This window comes from Pelodiscus sinensis, unplaced genomic scaffold, assembly GCF_049634645.1.
Source record: "Pelodiscus sinensis isolate JC-2024 unplaced genomic scaffold, ASM4963464v1 ctg95, whole genome shotgun sequence".
In the NCBI taxonomy this organism is placed as follows: domain Eukaryota; kingdom Metazoa; phylum Chordata; order Testudines; family Trionychidae; genus Pelodiscus; species Pelodiscus sinensis.
The window spans coordinates 101,663-122,107 of record NW_027465954.1 but is presented as its reverse complement, the minus strand read 5'-3'; the positions used below and the strand labels follow the sequence as shown (position 1 = coordinate 122,107).

General features: G+C 51.1%; 1 protein-coding gene across 4 annotated transcripts in view; it reads left to right on the top strand.

Moving 5' to 3' along the window:
* The first annotated feature begins 335 nt into the window (after positions 1–335).
* The window catches only part of LCMT2 (leucine carboxyl methyltransferase 2), a 70,529-nt gene continuing 50,419 nt past the window's right edge, over positions 336–20,445 (top strand). For all 4 annotated transcript variants that reach the window (XM_075917313.1, XM_075917309.1, XM_075917312.1 and 1 more), the window contains exons 1-3: positions 336–468; positions 13,472–13,596; positions 19,965–20,046. In XM_075917313.1, the coding sequence (XP_075773428.1) occupies positions 424–468; positions 13,472–13,596; positions 19,965–20,046 (252 nt within the window). In that variant the 5' untranslated portion in view covers positions 336–423. The remainder of the gene's footprint in view (positions 469–13,471; positions 13,597–19,964; positions 20,047–20,445) is intronic.

Genomic DNA, 20,445 nt, shown 5'->3' with positions numbered 1-20,445 from the left:
CTGAATATCCCCCCACCCCTGCACCCAGGTACTCGCTGAATATCCCCCCACGCCTGCACCCAGGTACACGCTGAATATCCCCCCACCCCTGCACCCAGGTACTCGCTGAATATCCCCCCACCCCTGCACCAAGGTACTCCCTGAATACCCCCCACCCCTGCACCCAGGTACTCGCTGAATACCCCCCACCCCTGCACCCAGGTACTCGCTGAATACCCCCAAGGCAGAGGATCCTGGGGAGGCGCCGGGGGGCGGGACCACCCCTGGGAGGGGCCCGGCCAATCCCCGCCCGCCCGTTAGCCCCGCCCCTTCCCTACCCGCTTCCGGCGTGGGGCGGGGCGCCGGAAGTCGCTCTCTGCGGACGCGGGTGGCTGCACGCGGGCCACGCGCCGCTGTCCGGCCGGAGCTCCCCGCGGCCGCAGCATGGGGCGGAGCCGGAGGGGGCGGGGCGCGGCGCGGGACCGGGCGGTGAGTGGACGGCCGGGGCGGCTCCCGAACACACCGCAGTGACGTCACCTGTCGCGCGTGTCCGGGTCCTGCGCGTCACCCGCACCCCCCCCCCCCCACGCGTGTCCGGATCATGGCCGTCACCCGCAAACCCCTCCCCCGCGCGTGTCCGGGTCCTGCGCGTCACCCGCACCCCCCCCACGCGTGTCCGGATCATGGCCGTCACCCGCACCCCCCCCCCCCGCCTGTGTCCGGATCCTGGCCGTCACCCGCACCCCCCCTCGCGTGGACCCCCCCGCGCGTCCAAATCCTGCGCGACACCCGCACCGCCCGTCGCGCTTGTCCGAATCCTAGCCGTCACCTGCACTCCCACCCCCCCCCGCACGTGTTCGGATCCTGTTTGTCACCCGCACCCCCCCCCCCCCCCCGCTCGTGTCCTGTCCCCGCCTTCCTCCTCTTTGCATGTCTGGATCCTGCCCTTCACATGCTCTCACCCGCACTCCCCCCCCCCCCCCCGCCTGTGTCCGGATCCTGGCCGTCACCCGCACCCCCCCTCGCGTGGACCCCCCCGTGCGTCCAAATCCTGCGCGACACCCGCACCGCCCGTCGCGCTTGTCCGAATCCTAGCCGTCACCTGCACTCCCACCCCCCCCCGCACGTGTTCGGATCCTGTTTGTCACCCGCACCCCCCCCCCCCCCCCCCCGCTCGTGTCCTGTCCCCGCCTTCCTCCTCTTTGCATGTCTGGATCCTGCCCTTCACATGCTCTCACCCGCCCTCCCCCTCCGTGCGTGTCTGGATCCTGCCCTTCACACGCACTCACCAGCCCTCCCCCCGTGCGTGTCCGGATCCTGCCTGTCACATGTACGCCCCCGCGCACACAGCCACTCTCCTCTCCCTCCCTCCATTTGTCTGGATCCTGCCCTTCATATACACACACGGTGCTACGTGCGTCCGGATCCTGTCGCTGTGCCACGCGCCTGCCTGCAGGACCATCCCATCACACACACATGACCACATGCGCTGGTCCGGATCCTGCCTTTCACACACAAATGTCCATGCGCGTGTCCAGGTCCTGCCCTTCACACACAGGTGGCTTCACACAACCCTTAGTCATAAGAACATAAGAACGGCCGTACTGGGTCAGACCAAAGGTCCATCTAGCCCAGTAGCCTGTCTGCCGACAGTGGCCAACACCAGGTGCCCCGGAGGGGGTGGACCAAAGACAATGATCAAGTGATTTGTCTCCTGCCATCCCTCTCCAGCCTCTGACAAACAGAGGCCAGGGACACCATTTCTATCCCCTGGCTAATAACCTTTTATGGACCTAACCTCCATGAAATTAACTAGCTTCTCTTTAAACTCTGTTATAGTGCTAGCCTTCACGGCCTTCTCTGGCAAGGAGTTCCACAGGTTGACTACATGCAGTGTGAAGAAGAACTTTCTTTTATTAGTTTTAAACCTGCTACCCATTAATTTCATTCGGTGTCCTCTAGTTCTTCTATTATGGGAACTAATAAATAACTTTTCTTTATCTGCCCTGTACCGGGGTGCCTGTACCCGTCTGTCCCCGGAGTACTCGGGGGCGTCCCAGGGGTCGGCATGGCACCCCACGGTATCTCGTTGCCCCGCTCGGCTGCAGGGTTTCGACTCTCGGCTACGTGCTCGGGCGCCTTGCTGCTGCCCGAGCGCCAATGTAATTCCCCCGCGGCTGCGGGGGGGGGGAAAGGGGGCCCGGGCCCACCCTCACTCACAGGCCCCAGCCCAGGGCCCTAAGGACGTGGAACTGCTTGGCTCCGGTCCGGCTGACGGGGCTCCTGCCGTAACTCATCAGCCCACCAGCTCGTGCGAGCTCCGCCCTGGGCTGTTTCCTTTCCCGCCCTCGGCGTCCGCCTCCCTCCGGGGTCAGTCACCTTCAGTTTGTCCGACAGCCTGCCGGTCCTGTTATGCCCCCGCCCTTCCGCGCCGGGGGCTGGGCTAGGTAGCCTGGGTGGCGGCCGGGTCTGCGCTCCGGGGAGGTCTGCCGACTCTCCCCCTCTCCCAGCCCTCCCTTCACCTCCCGCTAGCCCCTGCCCTCTCTCCCCTTCTGGGCTGAAGGGGTTACCTTTTTAAACTTCCCGCCGGGCTTCCGCCTCCCCCGTCATTGGCCGGGGGTTCCTAGCTCCGCCCACCTGGCCCTGGGTTGGCTGCCTGCTGCGTCCATCAGGGCGGGGAAACTCCTCCCGCCCTGGCCCCTTCCCGCCTGCCGCGTCGCGGCCGCGCCGGTGGGGCTGCCGGCGTTTCCAGCCCCAGCGCGGCTTGTGTGCACACCGCGCACTCCTGGTACGGCCACCCGCAGGTGCCGAGCAGTGCCTGCTCGGCGGCGCCCAGGGAACGGGGGGGGGGTCGCCCCGTCACAGCCCTCTCCACACCACTCATGATTTTATATACCTCTATCATATCCCCCCTCAGTCTCCTCTTTTCTAAACTGAAAAGTCCCAGTCGCTTTAACCTCTCTTCATATGGGACCCGTTCCAAACCCCTACTCATTTTAGTTGCCCTTTTCTGAACCCTCTCCAAGGCCAAAATATCTTTTTTGAGGGAAGGAGACCACATCTGTACACAGTATTCAAGATGTGGGCGTACCATAGTTTTATACAGGGGCAGTAAGATATTCTGGGTCTTATTTTCTATCCCTTTCTTAATAATTCCTAGCATCCTATTTGCCTTTTTGACCGCCGCTGCACACTGTGTGGAAGTTTTCAGAGAACTATCCACAATAACTCCAAGATCTCTTTCCTGATTTGTCATAGCCAAATTAGCCCCCATCATACTGTACGTATAGTTGGGGTTATTTTTCCCGATGTGCATTACTTTACACTTATTACTTTACCCCTTTTGCGCCTGCCAGTGGGACGAGCCTGTCACACACACACATGGCTGCACACGTTTGTCCCAGTCTAACCCCTGTGCCACACACCTGCCTGAGGAACCAGCTTGTCACGTGCACACATGGCCGTGCACATGTCCAGCTCCTGCCCCGTGCCACGTGCCTGCCTGTGGGATACACACAGACAGGCATATCTGGGTCCTGCCCCTGTGCTACATGCCACACACCTGCCTGCAGGCTCCAGCCCGTCACACACCCACAATGCCATGTGTGTCCGAGTCCGGGTTCTGTCCCTGTGCTATGTGCCTGCCTATGGGACCAGCCCATCACACACACACATATGGCCGCACACGTGTGTGGGTCCTGCCCCTGTGACATGTGCTTTGCTGCAGGACCAGCCCATCGCACACACACATGGCCATGCACACATGTTCGGTTTGTGCCCCTGTGCCACATGCCTTCCTGCTGGATCAGCCCGTTACACACACATATGACTGCATGCAAGTGTCTGGGTCCTGCCCCTGTGCCACGTGCCTTGCTGCGGGACTAGCCAATCACACACATAACCATGAGCTCGTGTTCAGTTCCAGCCCCTGTGCCATTCGCCTTCCTGCGAGCTCCCACCTGTCACATACACACATGCCTCTGTGCCATGCGCCTGCCTGTGAGCCCCAACCCCTGAAACACACATGGCTGTGCGGGCGTGTCTGGGTCTTGCCTCTGTGCCACGTGCTTTGTTGTGGAAACAGCCCATCACACACACACGGCCGTGCATTCGTGTCTGGGTCCTGCCCCTGTGCCACATGCCATGCACCTGCCTGCAGGCTCCAGCCTGTCACATACAGATGGCTGTGTGTGTCCTGTTCCTGTCCTGCGGGCTGTGCGCACGTGTGTCCAGCTCCTGCCTCTGTGCCACATGCCTGCCTATCGGACCAGTCCATCACGCACACATGGCTGCCTGCACGTGTTAGGATCCTGCCCCTGTGCCAGGTGTCTGTTTGCGGGCTACAGCCCATCACACACACACATGGCCACGAGCATGTGTCCGGTGCCTGTGCCATGCACCTGCCCACAAAGACCAGCCTGTTACACTCACACGGCCGTACATGCATATCCTGTCCCTGTGCCGTGTGGCTTCCTGTGGGCTCCAGCCCATCACACACACTTGGCCACACTCACGTGTTCGGTGCCCGTGCCATGCACCTGCCCACAAAGACCAGCCTGTTACACTCACACGGCTGTACATGCATATCCTGTCCCTGTGCCATGTGGCTTCCTGTGGGCTCCAGCCCGTCACACACACACATGGCCACGTGCATGTGTCCGGTGCCTGTGCCATGCACCTGCCCACAAAGACCAGCCTGTTACACTCACACGCCCGTACATGCATATCCTGTCCCTGTGCCATGTGGCTTCCTGTGGGCTCCAGCCCGTCACACACACACATGGCCACGCGCATGTGTCTGGTGCCTCTGCCATGCACCTGCCCACAAAGACATAAGAACATAAGAGCGGCCGTACTGGGTCAGACCAAAGGTCCATCTAGCCCAGTATCCTGTCTACCGACAGTGGCCAGCACCAGGTGCCCCAGAGAGGGTGGACCGAAGACAATGATCAAGCGATTTGTCTCCTGCCATCCCTCTCCAGCCTCTGACAAACAGAGGCCAAGGACACCATTTTATCCCCTGGCTAATAGCCTTTTATGGACCTAACCTCTATGAATTTATCCAGCTTCTCTTTAAAATCTATTATAGTCCTTGCCTTCACAGCCTCCTCTGGCAAGGAGTTCTACAGGTTGACTACACGCTGTGTGAAGAAGAACTTTCTTTTATTAGTTTTAAACCTGCTACCCATTAATTTCATTTGGGGTCCTCTAGTTCTTCTATTATGGGAACTAATAAATAACTTTTCTTTATCAGCCCTCTCCACACCACTCATGATTTTATATACCTCTATCATATCCCCCCTCAGTCGCCTCTTTTCTAAACTGAAAAGTCCCAGTCGCTATAATCTCTCCTCATATGGGACCCGTTCCAAACCCCTAATCATTTTAGTTGCCTGTTTCTGAACCCTTTCCAATGCCAAAATATCTTTTTTGAGGTGAGGAGACCACATTTGTACACAGTATTCAAGATGTGGGCGTACCATAGTTTTATACAGGGGCAGTAAGATATTCTGGGTCTTATTTTCTATGCCTTTCCTAATAATTCCTAGCATCCTATTTGCCTTTTTGACCGCCGCTGCACTCTGTGTGGAAGTTTTCAGAGAACTGTCCACGATAACGCCAAGATCTCTTTCCTGATTTGTCGTAGCCAAATTAGCCCCCATCATACTGTACGTATAGTTGGAGTTATTTTTCCCGATGTGCATTACTTTACACTTATCCACATTAAATTTCATTTGCCATTTTGTTGCCCAATAACTCAGTTTGGTGAGATCTTCTTGGAGTCCCTCACAGTCTGCTTCTGTCTTGACTATCCTAAACAGTTTGGTATCATCTGCAAACTTTACTACCTCACTGCTTACCCCTTTCTCCAGATCATTTATGAATAAGTTGAAAAGGATTGGTCCCAGGACTGACCCTTGGGGTACACCACTAGTTACCCCTCTCCAATCCGAAAATTTACCATTTATTCCTACCCTTTGTTTCCTGTCTTTTAACCAGTTCTCAATCCAAGAAAGGACCTTCCCTCTTATCCCATGGCCATGTAATTTAAACAAGAGCCTTTGGTGAGGGACCTTGTCAAAGGCTTTCTGAAAATCCAAGTATACTATATCTACTGGATCCCCTTTGTCCGCATGTTTGTTAACCCCTTCAAAGAACTCTAACAGATTAGTAAGACAGGATTTCCCTTTACAGAAACCATGTTGACTTTTGTCCAACAAATTATGTTCTTCTACATGCTTCACAATTTTATTCTTTACTATTGTTTCGACTAATTTGCCCGGTACTGAAGTTAGACTTACCGGTCTGTAATTGCCAGGATCGCCTCTAGAGCCCTTTTTAAATATTGGTGTCACGGCTGCCTTCCAGTCATTAGGTACAGAAGCCGATTTAAAGGATAGGTTACAAATCACAGATAATAGCTCAGCAATTTCCCATTTAAGTTCTTTTTGAACCCTTGGATGAATGCCATCCGGTCCCGGAGATTTGTTAACATTAAGTTTTTCTATTTGTTCCAAAACCTCCTCTAATGACACTTCAATCCGGGACATTTCCTCAGATTCATCACCCAAAAAGGACGGTGCAGATTCAGGAATCTCCCCAACGTCCTCAGCCGTGAAGACTGAAGCAAAGAAATCATTTAGTTTCTCCGCAATGGCTTTATCGTCCTTGATTGCTCCTTTTATAGCTCGATCATCTAGGGGACCCACAGGTTTTTTAGCAGGCTTCCTGCTTCTAATGTACTTAAAAAACATTTTGTTATTTCTTTTTGAGTTTTTGGTTAGCTGTTCCTCAAAATCTTTTTTTGCTTTTCTTATTACATGTTTACACTTGATTTGACAGGGTTTATGTTCCTTTCTATTTATCTCACTAGGATTGGACTTCCACTTCTTAAAAGATACCTTTTTGTCCCTCACTGCTTCTTTTACATGGTGGTTAAGCCACGGTGACTCTTTTTTAGGTCTCTTGCTATGTTTTTTAATTTGGGGTATACATTTAAGTTGGGCCTCTATTATGGTGTCTTTAAAAAGTTTCCATGCAGTTTTCAGGGATTTGGCTTTAGTCACTGTGCCTTTTAATTTCTGTTTAACTAACCTCATTTTTGCGTAATTCCCCTTTTTGAAATTAAATGCCAGGGTGCTGGACTGCTGAGGTGTTCTTCCCACCACAGGAATGTTGAATGTTATTATATTATGGTCACTATTCCCAAGCGGTCCTGTAACGGTTATATCCTGGACCTGATCCTGCACTCCACTCAGGACTAAATTGAGAATTGCCTCTCCCCTTGTGGGTTCCTGCACTAGCTGCTGCAAGAAGCAGTCATTTAAGCCATTGAGAAATTTTATCTCCGCTTCTCTTCCTGAGGTGACATGTATCCAGTCAATATGGGGGTAATTAAAATCCTCCATTATTAGAGAGTTCTTTATTTTGGTAGCCTCTCTAATCTCCCTCAGCATTTCTATGTCAGTATCGCTGTCCTGGTCAGATGGTCGGTAATATATCCCTACTGCTAATTTCTTATTATTGGAGCATGGAATTTCTATCCATAGCGATTCTATGGAACATGTTGATTCACTTAATATTTTTATTTCATTTGATTCTACATTATCTTTCACATAAAGTGCCACTCCGCCACCCACCCGGCCTGCTCTATCCTTTCTATATATTTTATATCCCGGTATGATTGTGTCCCACAGATTTTCTTCAATCCACCAGGTTTCAGTGATGCCTATTATATCTATCTCCTCATTTAGTACGAGGTACTCTAGTTCACCCATCTTATTAGTCAGACTCCTAGCATTTGTGTACAAGCACTTTAAAAATTTGCCACTGGTTATTTGTCTGCCCTTCCCTGATGCATTGGATTCCTTTGTATGCTGTTGTTTGTCAGCTCTGGCCCATGGTTTGCCCTCTCCCCTCCTCTCTTTCTGACTACAGCTTAGAGAATCTCTATCAACGGATTCTCCTCTAAGAGAAGTCTCTCTCCGATTTACATGCATCTCCGCACCAATCGGCTTTCCCCCATCTCTTAGTTTAAAAACTGCTCTACGGGCTTTTTAATGTTTAGTGCCAGCAGTCTGGTTCCACCCTGGTTTAGGTGGAACCCATCCTTCCTGTATAGGCTCCCCCTCTCCCAAAAGTGTCCCCAGTTCCTAATAAATCTAAACCCCTCTTCCCTACACCATCGTCTCATCCACGCATTGAGACTCTGAAGCTCTGCCTGCCTACCTGGCCCTGAGCGTGGAACTGGAAGCATTTCCGAGAATGCCACCATAGAGGTCCTGGATTTCAGTATCTTTCCTAGCAGCCTAAATTTGGCCTCCAGGACATCTCTCCTACCCTTCCCAACGTCATTGGTACCTACATGTACCACGACCACCGGCTCCTCCCCAGCACTACACATAAGTCTGTCTAGATGCCTCGAGAGATCCGCAACCTTCGCACCAGGCAGGCAAGTGACCATACGGTTCTCCCGGTCATCACAAACCCAGCTATCTATGTTTCTAACGATCGAATCACCCACTACTAACACCTGCCTCTTCCTAACTGGCGTTCTCTCCCCCTCAGAGGTATCCTCAGTGCGAGAGGATACCGCAACATCCTCTGGGAGGAGGGTCCCAACTACAGGATGGTTTCCCTCTGCTCCCATTAAATGCTCTGTTCCCTTGAGACTTTCATCCTCCTTAAGATCCCTGGGGTTCTCAGACTGGAGGTGGGACAGTACTACAGTGTCCCGGAAAGTCTCATCAGCATAGCTCTCTACCTTCCTTAGCTCCTCCAGTTCAGCCACCCTGGCCTCCAAAGCCCGAACTCGGTCTCTGAGGGTCAGAAGCTCCTTGCAACGGGTGCACACATACGCCACCCGCCCACAGGGCAGGTAATCATACATGTTACACCCGATGCAATAAACAGGATAGCCCCCACTCTGCTGCTGGGCTTCTGTCTCCATTTTTCTAATGAATAAGTTTAAGTATAAACTGTGATTCTTTTTAAATCTCTGGAGTATAGATTATTCTAAGAGTTATGTTTTAAAGAAGGTCAGAAGTCACTAGCGCCCTCTAAACTCCCTCTCCAAACTCTCCTGTTAGCTGTTCCTGGTCGCGCTCTCCCTGGTCGCTGAGTCACAGGCTTATATAGCTCTGTTAGCCCCTCCTCCTGTCTGAGGCTCAGCCAATTAACAGAGGCTTCTAGATTTCAAACCTTTTAGAAGCTCCTTCAAACAGACAAAGCAACCAAACAAACAAACAATCCAGACAAACACAAGCTCAGCACACGACCACAAGCTCAATAACAAGCTCAGTAACAAGACCAGCCTGTTACACTCACACGGCCGTACATGCATATCCTGTCCCTGTGCCATGTGGCTTCCTGTGGGCTCCAGCCCATCACACACACTTGGCCACACTCACGTGTCCGGGTCCTGCCTCTGTGCTATGCACGTGCCTGCGGGACCAGGCTGTCACAAACACACACGCACGTGACTGGATCCTACCCATTCCACACACCTTCCTGCAGGCTCCAGCCCATCACACACACATACACCTGGCCACATATGTGCATGTCTGGGTCCTGCCGTGTGTCATCATGAAGCATGTCTGTTGCTGCAGGTCTCAGTCCGTCACACACACGTGTCCCAACCCGAATTATGCACATCCCTGTAGTGTAAGGTCCAGCCCATCAAACAAACACGTGTTAGCTAGTTCCTGTAGGGTTGTTTCCGATTGGATGAAAACAGTGTACAATTTTCTGTGTGCTTTACGGGCCTGAATGAACCGGATATCCAGACAAGATCTGTTTTCTGTTTTGCTCTGTTGTTGCTTTTTAAAAAGACTTGTAAGTAGGGATAGGTTTTGGAGTGGACAGGCTGTATACGTGATATTTGTTCATACCCCCTCCCAGCAGCCTTAGCCCTGGCAAGCCAGGGGACAAATAAAACCCTGGATGGTGAAGTGAGACAGGAGATAGTGAGATGTGGGGAGGGAGGGGTATGCTGGAGTGGCCATGCGAGCTATAGTGATGTGCAGATGCTCATGGGGATGAGCCTGAGGCCAGGGCCTACCCCATGTGGCTAGGGCCCTGCAGCCCTGGGGGTTGGGTTGATGGAGTTTGTGTGTGGTGAGCTTAGTGCCAGGATCTGGGTCCAGGGCTTGAGCCCACAGTACCAATGCCTATGCACGCCACACCAGGGCTGAAGTCACTCCCAGAAAGGTGGGGAACTCATTGGCTGCCTGCTGATGATCTTGAGGGAGGATCGGCTGCTTTGTTCTGTCCCTCAGTTGCTGCACAGAGGTCTGTGGCATAACAAAACCTCCTCGTGGCCATGCTTGAGAAATGCTGACCTAGTGTGTAACTGTGGGGAGCCACCGGGCCCTACACCCCCATCCACAATCAGATGTGACTCTCAGCTGCCAAGTAGAACAGAAGGTTTGTTAGTTCACAGGGACACAGCACAGGACAGTCTTCCCAGAACAGGACCCAGGAGCAGCCAGGATCATCCATCTTGGGGAGAAGGGGCCCTGGCCTTGGCCCCCCATCCTGCCCCAAGCTAGACTCACCAACACACCCAGCATCGTCCCTCCAGCCCCAGCTCCTCCTTTGTCCAAAGGCATCGCCTGGTCATACCTCCCTCCCAGGGTCAGGTTACAGTGACCCTGGCTGTTGTATTGGTGATGGGCTGCACGTATTCCCTCAGTGAATCACATCCGAAATCCCACATTCCATCTAAATGGTAATGCAGTGCCCAAAGAGACAGAGGCACGCACACATGGTTACCACCGGACAATAGAAATCACATGCAACATAAAGCAACATAAATGGAAGAAAACATTGTCCTCACTCTGCGTTTGTAAGCAACAAGTAGGCAGAGGCAGTTTTATTACGAGCTGCAGCAAGGGAAAAACTGATTTGGACGGGCGGGGGGGAAGAGGGGCTGATGGCCGAGTGCTGACTTACCTGATTTGCATCCCTTTTCCGGAATTAGGGGCCAGTGTAGACATAGCCCAAGTGTGTACATTTTTAATATACAAGGCAACCCCTCCTCCCTTTTTTCCCCTGTCTGTCCTTCCTGAGCAAGCCGTACCCTTCTATACCAACATTCCAATCGTGCGTCCCATCCTACCAGGTTTCTGTAATACCAATGATATCATAGTTGTATTTATTTGTTAGCAATTCCAGTTCTTCCTGCTTATTACCCATACTTCTCGCATTTGTATATAGGCATCTAAGATACTGATTTGATCTTGCCTCCCTCTTGTGCCCTGACCCTCCTTTCTCCTTGCCATTATAGGCCGTAGTCCCCCCCATTTCCAACCCATCTCCCAGTCCCGCACATTCAGCACTTACCTGTGGGCTTTGCTCACCTGTCCCCGTCGAACCTAGTTTAAAGCCCTCCTCACAAGGTTAGCCAGTCTGTGTCCAAACAAGGCCTTCCCGCTCCTGGAAAGGTGAACTCCATCTCTGCCAAGCAGTCCTTCCTGGAAGAGCACCCCGTGGTCAAGGAAGCTGAATGGGTAGCAGGCTTCAAACTAATAAAAGAAAGTTCTTCTTCACAAAGCAAATAGTTAACCTGTGGAACTCCTTGCCACAGGAGTCTGTGAAGGCTAGCACTATAACAGAGTTTAAAGAGAAGTTAGATAAAGTCATGGAGGTTGGGTCCATGGAGTGGTATTAGCCAGGGGGTAGAAATGGTGTCCCTGGCCTCTGTTTGTGGAAGGCTGGAGATGGATGGCACGAGACAAATGGCTTGGTCATTGTCTTCGGTCTATCCCCTCCAGGGTACCTAGTGTTGGCCGCTGTTGGCAGACAGGCTACTGGGCTAGATGGACCTTTGGTCTGACCCAGTATGGCTATTCTTATGTTCTTATGTTATAAGCTCAGGGTCGGGGGTCTCACTGGACCACCTTGATTTTCATGCAGACCTGCTCCTGGGTGGCCAGGCTGGCAGCTATCCTTCCCTAGACAGCCACTTTCCTGTGGCTAATGCGGAGGTCGTGGATGTTGGACGCCTCCCCCCAAACCTGGATGAGGTCCACAATCTCCGCACTAGACGAGGCGGGCGCCCGCCTTTTGCGGCCCTGGGCAGGCTCCTGGGAGCCGCCAGCCTGGTCCCGGGAAGAGGCAGAGGGCTGGGTGGCAGTGGGTAGCTGGCTTGTGACGTGCCAGATGCAGGGTCTGCTGGCTGGGTGCTGGCAAGCTTGCACCTGGCATGGGCACCGTAGCCAGACCGTGCCCCTTTAAGGGCTCCGGGGCCGGGAGGGGGGCAGCCAAGTTTCCCTGGTTGTGCCCAGAGTGGCCACCAGGGAAAGCTGGGGAGGGCTAGCCTCTAACTAGTTCAAATTAAGTGACTACACGGCCCTTAATTCGAACTACTTAATTCGAACTAGGCGTTAGTCCTCGCAGAATGAGGTTTACCTAGTTCGAATTAAGTTCAAACTGGTGGTTTGCCTGTGTAGCGCCTATGAATGTTAATTCGAACTAACGGCTGTTAGTTCGAATTAACTTTGTAGTGTAGACATACCCTATCTGTGTAACTATTTAACCGATAAGCTGATTAATGGTGTCAGTTATGCTCAGCTGGCTCCCTGGAAGCCAGGTGGGCAAGGGCTACCTGCTCTGCTCTTGGGGAGGAGGCTTCGCTACGGCAGGGAAGCCGCTTCCCCAGGAGCAGGGAGGCTTTGCTTCAGGTTCTGCAGGAGAAGGCAAGCTCTATACTGCAGAGCCTGCAGTGTGTAACCATGTAACCACAGAGATTAACATTCATTTATTTTGTACATTCATGTACAGCAGGTACATGTTTACATGAGGGGTGTGTGTGGCTCCCTGCGCATGCCAGCTCCCATGGAGCCACCTGCCTCTCCCCCACACTCTGTGGCAACACATGAGCACCGGCCCCCGCCTGCCCCTTTCCACGCTACCACCTCTAATAGTAGCAGCATGTGCGGGGGACGCGGGTGGGCTGTGTGTAACCATTTACTCATTCACATTATTATATCCCTACAGAGATTTTCAGTAGTTACACAGATACCTAGTCAACTGACTTTGAACTTCCCTAATAATAGTTCAGAAGTGTCACAGCACTATTACTGACTCCCTGTCCAGTGCAGTTGTCACATCTTTACAGAAGAAAAGAGGATCTCTCTCTCTCTCTCATGCCTATGGCATAATGTTGCATGAACTCTTTGTGCCACAGATTTGGAGGGCATGTTGGGCCACTGATGCTCTAGTCTCCTGACCTCACATATGCTGTTGGTGAATCTCTGTGATTGGTCTGGTGGGAGGGGATTGTGCATCCACGTGTATAATGTGATGCCAGGCAGCATGTTTCACTTGGGCAGTGGGAAAACTCACTGGGCCTCCCAAGGGCTTGGTTTCTAAAAGAGGAAAGGATCTAAGTTGCCCTGTTTAGATGAAGCTGTTTCCTGGTGGCTACTCCTTGGCTGGCGTCAGCAGAGTGAATGTGAGCGAGCAGTCATTCTTCTTGTTCCCTGTTCAGATCCAGGGCACTAATGACAGCAGTGTTGTCAGTAAATGCTCCACCGCTGCTCTTGGCTACACCCAGGATGGCTTCCTGCAGTACTTTGTTACCACCAGATGCAGACGAGCGCCGCTGATCCATCGGTGAGAACGGGTTCTGGTTTGATTTGGTGCTTGCTATCCTTTGGCAGAGGCTACTGTTACTTTGTGGGAGGGGGTTGCAGTGATGGGTTTTATTTCGTGAGTAGCGCTCCCATTGTGCTGTACCGTCAGTAAATCACAGCTTTCAGTCTTATTTGTTCTTTTTCTTAATAATGGAAATGCACTAATAACTGTTAGGGTTGAATAGAAAGCTTTGCTCAATGTTAAGAGGTAATTAAGTGCGCTAAGATCCACATGCACAGTGAGATTGTTCTAAATTACTGTGCAGTAAGAGGGCATGAATATTGTAGTGTCAGTTGGCAACAGCATTCCTGAAATATAGGCTCCCCATAAAGATGGATTTTAAAATTTTCAGATGGTGTAATGGGGTTCTACTTACTGCAAGCATGCCTCCTCGTGGCTAGAATTAGTCTGTTACCATTTCACACTCATTTCCATTGGTTGCTTGCACTGTGGCCTCTCAGACTCCATGCTCCTTCTTTGTGACTTGACCTTTGGCCAAGTCACTGTACATCTTCCATTTCTGAGATAACAAAAGTCCCACTGGGCTAGTTGTCTTCCTGTCATTCCAGGCACTCCTCTGTTCCAGCTCCAGGTTGTGTGCCATTTTCACAGTGACTGGTAGGGGAGCCTGGGCCTATCTGCTACCCTTGTTTTAGCCCAGGGACTCTTAGGGTACGTCTACACTACATGGCTCCGTCGCCGCTTCATTTAAATTTACATGGCTGCTGCGCAGAGCCGACAAACAGCTGATCAGAATCCAAGATTTATCTTGTCTCTAGAGTTACTCTTTGACCCTAGCCAAGTCCCTTTCCTTCTAGTGAGTGACTGCAGAATAGGGATGCAAATGGGTAACATAACTGGGTGATACTTACGGGTAACAGGTTTACTGGCTCCCAGCTGGGCCGGAGCAGCCCCCCCGCCCGTATAGTTTAACCAGTTAACATTTTAAACAGGATTTTACATCCCTGCTACAGAAGTCATTCCTTCCATCCCCTCCATCTCACACTTCCTGGCTTTAAGCTCCTATACCTTTTTACTTCTCTCAGCTGGGCTTCATCTGCCTTAGACCTTATAGGTGTCTGGTTCTCCTGCAGCATGTAAGGTTAATTGGCCCTTTCTGGCTTAGGCTACCATGCTCAGGGCTCATGTGGTATGGACACCCCATCATAGCATAACTTTTTTCACAGATCTAGGGAAGAAAGCTAGTAATTTCCATAAAAACTGTATCACTGGATTGTCCCAGTTGAGAAATATTTCAGAACTCACTGCTCTCTAAAACTGTAGCATCACATCTTACAGCTAATTCCTTCAATAACTTTTTGTGAGTGAGTCCCATTCAGTAATTTACTCACTTATATCTTTCAGGGAACAGACACTGCTGCTTAAACCAAAAGAGAAGGAGTTAAAATCCTCTTTTAGGGGGATGTGTGTGCTATGCATGTTAGTGCTCTCAGGCCATGCCTATCCTGCCACTCTGGAGCATGTCTACACTGCAGGGCAAAAGTCGAATTAAGCTACACAACTTTAGTTCTGTCAGTTGCGTAGCTGAAGTCGAAATAGCTTAATTCAGCTTTTGGTGCTGTCTTCACAGCAGGAAGTCACAGGAAGAGCACTCTTCCTCCGACTTCTCTTACTCCTCGTGAAATGAGGGTTACAGGAGTCGGAGTAGAAGTCCTCGAGCTCCATGTTATTTTGCAATGACAGCTTGCTGTGTAGACATGCTCTTTGTTATTTCAGAATAATGCTGCTGTGTAAACGTACCCTTACTGTGCTGCAACTTCTTTGCTCCAGGGTGTGAATCCACCCCTGCCCCCCACCGAGCGTAGCAAGTTACAATACTGTCAAGCACCCGTGTAAATGGACTCTGTCACAGGGCAGACTCACCATCATGGCGCTTCCAGCCGGTTGCTCTGGGAATTAGCTTGTTGACTTGCTGGATGCCTCCCTTTAGCTCAGTGGTTCCCCACTTTTTCCAGATGGGGACCCATTTTGACAATTCAGGAACACTTGCTAACCCAGGGCAATTCAAAATATGTGTGGATGGCTCCTTAAGACCCACCTGGGGAAGACATCTGGCGACCCTTTTGAAATGTAATGGCGACCCATATTTGGGTCCCAACCCATAGGCTGGGAAACCCAGCTCTAGCTGGTGTTTCCTTGTGTTCTTGCTGCCCTCTCTAGTCCCGATGTGTGTCATTCATGGACCTCCGCGTACTCTTCAGGACACTGCCCTCTGGCAGTGCCCACTCCAGGGTCTGAGCCCCCCTTCCGGGGGTTGGTATTTATCCTGCTTGCACTCCAAGGGTCCTCCCCTCCCCAAGGCACCTTGTTCTCCCCCCAGAGAACACCCAGTTCCCCTGTATTCACCTTGCCTCAGTGACCCACTGCCAATCTCCATCTAGCCCCTGCCTCAGGGGCTAACTACTTAGGAAGGAATGCTCCACTTAGGAAGGAACAATCAGTTCCATACATACAAGATGGGAAGCGACTGTCTAGGAAGGAGCATGGCGGAAAGGGATCTAGGGGTCATAGTGGACCACAAGTTGAATATGAGTCAACAGTGTGATGCTGTTGCAAAAAAAGCAAATATGATTCTAGGTTGTATCAACAGGTGTGTTGTAAGCAAAACTCGTGAAGTCATTCTGTCGCTCTACTCTGCACTAGTTAGGCCTCAGCTGGAGTACTGTGTCCTGTTCTGGGCGCCACATTTCAAGAAAGATGTGGAGAAATTGGAAAGGGTACAGAGAAGAGCGACAAGAATGATTAAAGGTTTAGAGAACATGACCTATGAAGCCAGGCTTCATGAACTGGGCTTGTTTAGTTTGGAAAAAAGAAGATTAAGGGGGGACATGATAGCGGTTTTCAAATATCTAAAAGGGTGTCACAAGGAGGAAGGCGAAAATTTGTTCCTCTTGGTTTCTGAGGACAGGACAAGGAGTAATGGGCTTAAAGTGCAGCAGGGGAGGTTTAGATTGGACATTAGGAAAAAATTCCTAACTGTCAGGGTGGTCAAATATTGGAATAAATTGCCAAGGGAGGTGGTGGAATCTCCCTCTCTGGAGATATTTAAGAACAGGTTAGATAGACATCTGTCAGGGATGGTGTAGGTGGAGCTTGGTCCTGCCTTGAGGGCGGGGGGCTGGACTCGATGACCTCTCGAGGTCCCTTCCAGTCCTATTAGTCTATGATTCTATGATACTGTTTGTAATGGCCACTCATCACTGGCAAAGAGATGTGGACCTGCTGCCCCTGCCTACCATGGCTGCTTCAGGCCCTGCAGCCTGGGAGCTTGCTTGCCAGAACTTCCCCAGCCCTGCCTGCCTTCCCCAGCCCTGCTCTACCACCAGGGAGCCTCCTGCTTCCCTGGCAGTCAGGTCCCTACTGCTCTCTCTCCAGAGCAGCCATCACTTCTCCCCTCTCTCCAGGAGCCCTTCTTTATATATCCCCCAGTGGGTTCTTCTTAGCCAGAACTGCTTCAGCTGGGGCTTCCCTCTCAGCCCTCATTCAGGACTGGGGTTTTGCCCTTAAAGGGTTAGTGCAGGGCAAACTCCCAGTGCTCGGAGCCACGCCCCACGTTTGGTGCTTTATGTGGTGCTGTGGCTGTACTTTCACTTTAAAGCACTTCTGCAGCAGTGCTTTCATGTTTGAAACGTAGACTTAGCCCCAGTCTCCTTTTCTGTGGTGTGGTAGTAATGGGCCAGGCTTATGTGGGAGGGTCTAGCAGTCGTCAGGAAAATGACACCAAAGAGGCTGGCAGGGAGTCCTGATCAGTTCTGTGCCAGAAGAGGCCCATTGATTTCCAGCATTAGGCACAGCTGACTAGGTTTGTGCTGGGAGCTGGGAATAGGCATGTGTGGTGCTGAGACTAGGAGATGTGGGAGGAGAACACCAGTTGTGATGAATGGGCCATTTTACTTAAGAGACTTAAGTAGGATAGGGTCATAATTCAAAATGATCTGGGCAAACTGGAGAAATACTCTGAGGTAAACAGGATGAAGTTTAAAAAGGACAAATGCAAAGTGCTCCACTTAGGAAGGAACAATCAATTTCACACATAGGCTGTGTCTACACTGGCATGAATTTCCGGAACTGCTTAAAACGGAATGCTATTCCGTTTTAAGTTTTTCCGGAAAAGGAGCGTCTACATTGGCAGGCTGCTTTTCCGGAAAAGCCCTTTTTCCGGAAAAGCGTCTGTGGCCAATGTAGACGCGCTTTTCCGGAAAAGAGCCCCGATCGTCATTTTAGCGATCGGGGCTTTTTTCCGGAAAAGACTACTGGGCTGTCTACACTGGCCCTTTTCCGGAACAGTGTTCTGGAATAAGGACTTATGCCCGAGCGGGAGCAGAATAGTTTTTCCGGAGTAGCGGCTGATTTTGTACAGTAGAGCATCGTTGCTTTTCCGGAAATTCAAGGGCCAGTGTAGACAGCTCGCAGCTTATTCCGGAAAAGCGGCTGATTTTCCAGAATAAGTCGCCCAGTGTAGACACAGCCATACAGAATGGGAAGTGACTGTCTAAGAAGGAGTCCTGCAGAAAAGGATCTAGGGGTAATAGTGGACCACAAGCTAAATATGAGGCAACTGTGTGACGCTGTTGCAAAAAAAGCAAACATGGTTCTGGGATGCATTAACAGGAGTGTTGTGAACAAGACACAAGAAGTCATTCTTCTGCTGTACTCAGCACTGATTAGGCCTCAATTGGAGTATTGTGTCCAGTTCTGTGCACTGCATTTTAGGAAAGATGTGGAGAAATTGGAGAAGGTCCAAAGAAGAGCAACAAGAATGATTAAAGGTCTAGAGAACATGAGCTAGGAGGGAAGACTGAAAGAATTGGGCTTGTTTAGTTTGGAAAGGAGAAGACTGAGAGGGGACATGATAGCAGTTTTCAGGTATTTAAAATAGTGTTGAGGAGTGAGAAAAATTTTTCTCCTTGTCATCTTTGGATAGGACAAGAAGCAATGGGCTTAAACTGCAGCAAGGGAGGTTTAGGTTGGACATGAGGAAAAACGTCCTACCTGTCAGGGTGGTGAAACACTGTAATAAATTGAATAGGAGGGTTGTGGAATCTCCATCATTGGAGATATTTAAGAGCAGGTTAGATAGACATCTATCAGGGATCATCTTTTGCAGGCAAGGGGAATCGTGGGAAGCAGTGGCCCAGTGCATGCAGCTTCTCGCGGTTTCCCTTGGTTGCAAAGGACGAAACGGAGCCAATGGGAGCCGCGAGGCTCTGTGGCCGCGGTGCCAGTAAATAAACAAACCGGGGTGGCCAGTTAATGTGTTTCTGAGAGTGATTCTGCGGAACACTTTCAGAAACACTTTCACTGCCGCTCTATTCTGCACTAGTTAGGCCTCAGCTGGAGTACTGTGTCCAGTTCTGGGCGCCACATTTCAAGAAAGATGTGGAGAAATTGGAAAGGGTACAGAGAAGAGCGACAAGAATGATTAAAGGTTTAGAGAACATGACCTATGAAGCCAGGCTTCATGAACTGGGCTTGTTTAGTTTGGAAAAAAGAAGATTAAGGGGGGACATGATAGCGGTTTTCAAATATCTAAAAGGGTGTCACAAGGAGGAAGGCGAAAATTTGTTCCTCTTGGTTTCTGAGGACAGGACAAGGAGTAATGGGCTTAAAGTGCAGCAGGGGAGGTTTAGATTGGACATTAGGAAAAAATTCCTAACTGTCAGGGTGGTCAAATATTGGAATAAATTGCCAAGGGAGGTGGTGGAATCTCCCTCTCTGGAGATATTTAAGAACAGGTTAGATAGACATCTGTCAGGGATGGTGTAGACGGAGCTTGATCCTGCCTTGAGGGCGGGGGGCTGGACTCGATGACCTCTCGAGGTCCCTTCCAGTCCTATTATTCTATGATTCTATGATTCTAAACACTGGTCTAGACAGTTCTGGGTCCTGCCGTGAGGGCAGGGGACTGGATTTGATGACCTCTTGAGGTCCCTTCCAGTTCTAGTATTCTATTATTCTAGGTTTACCTCACACCCACTCAGCCACCAGCTCTACTCTCCTCTTGGCCCCTTCCTGTCCTCAGGAGGCCTGGGCTGGCCTTTGGAGGGAAGGACAGTAGCAGAGGCAGTTACCAGCTGGAGACAGCAAAGGAAGTAAGCTTCAGACTGCCTGCTCTTCTTCAGGGGCTAGAGTAGGGGGAAGGGGCTATGCATGCTCCTCTTCAGCACAGGGGAATCGCAGAGGTGTGAAATGGAGGAGGCGAGTGAGGTCTTTTGGGAAAGGAATGGGTTCTGAGAGAAGGGAGTGAGGTTCCCATCAGTAGGGGAGTGTGGTATTTTGGAGTGAAAGAGGAAATCTGGGTATAACAGTTGGATTTTGTTTCCTAGGGGCTACTATGTCCGGGCCCAAGCTGTGGATCACTGTGTGCGAGAATTTCTGCTGCGGACTCAAGGTCACCCCAGGAGACAGGTGAATCCTCTGTGGGAGGAGTGCAAGGGCTGAGCTCCCATTGTGGGTCTGGAGAGACATCTCAGGTGTCATATTCTCTGTGCATCCTTCCCAGGAAGGCACAGATGGGTCAATGTCGGGACAGTCATGTGTGCATTGTTCCTATTCCTGTTATGGGACTTTGCCACGCGAGGCTAATGCCCCTGGATGTTGGCACTTAGGGTATGTCTACACTACAGTGCTATTTCGAATTAACTTAATTCAAAATAGTTAATTCAAATAAAGCTAATTCGAAATAACGCATCTATACACAAACACTATTTTGAAATAACGTTTTGCTATTTCGAAATAGCGCGTCCACAGTGAGTGGACACCACAGCACTCGGCCACATGGAGCCAGAGCTTCCCCTGGGCACGCCG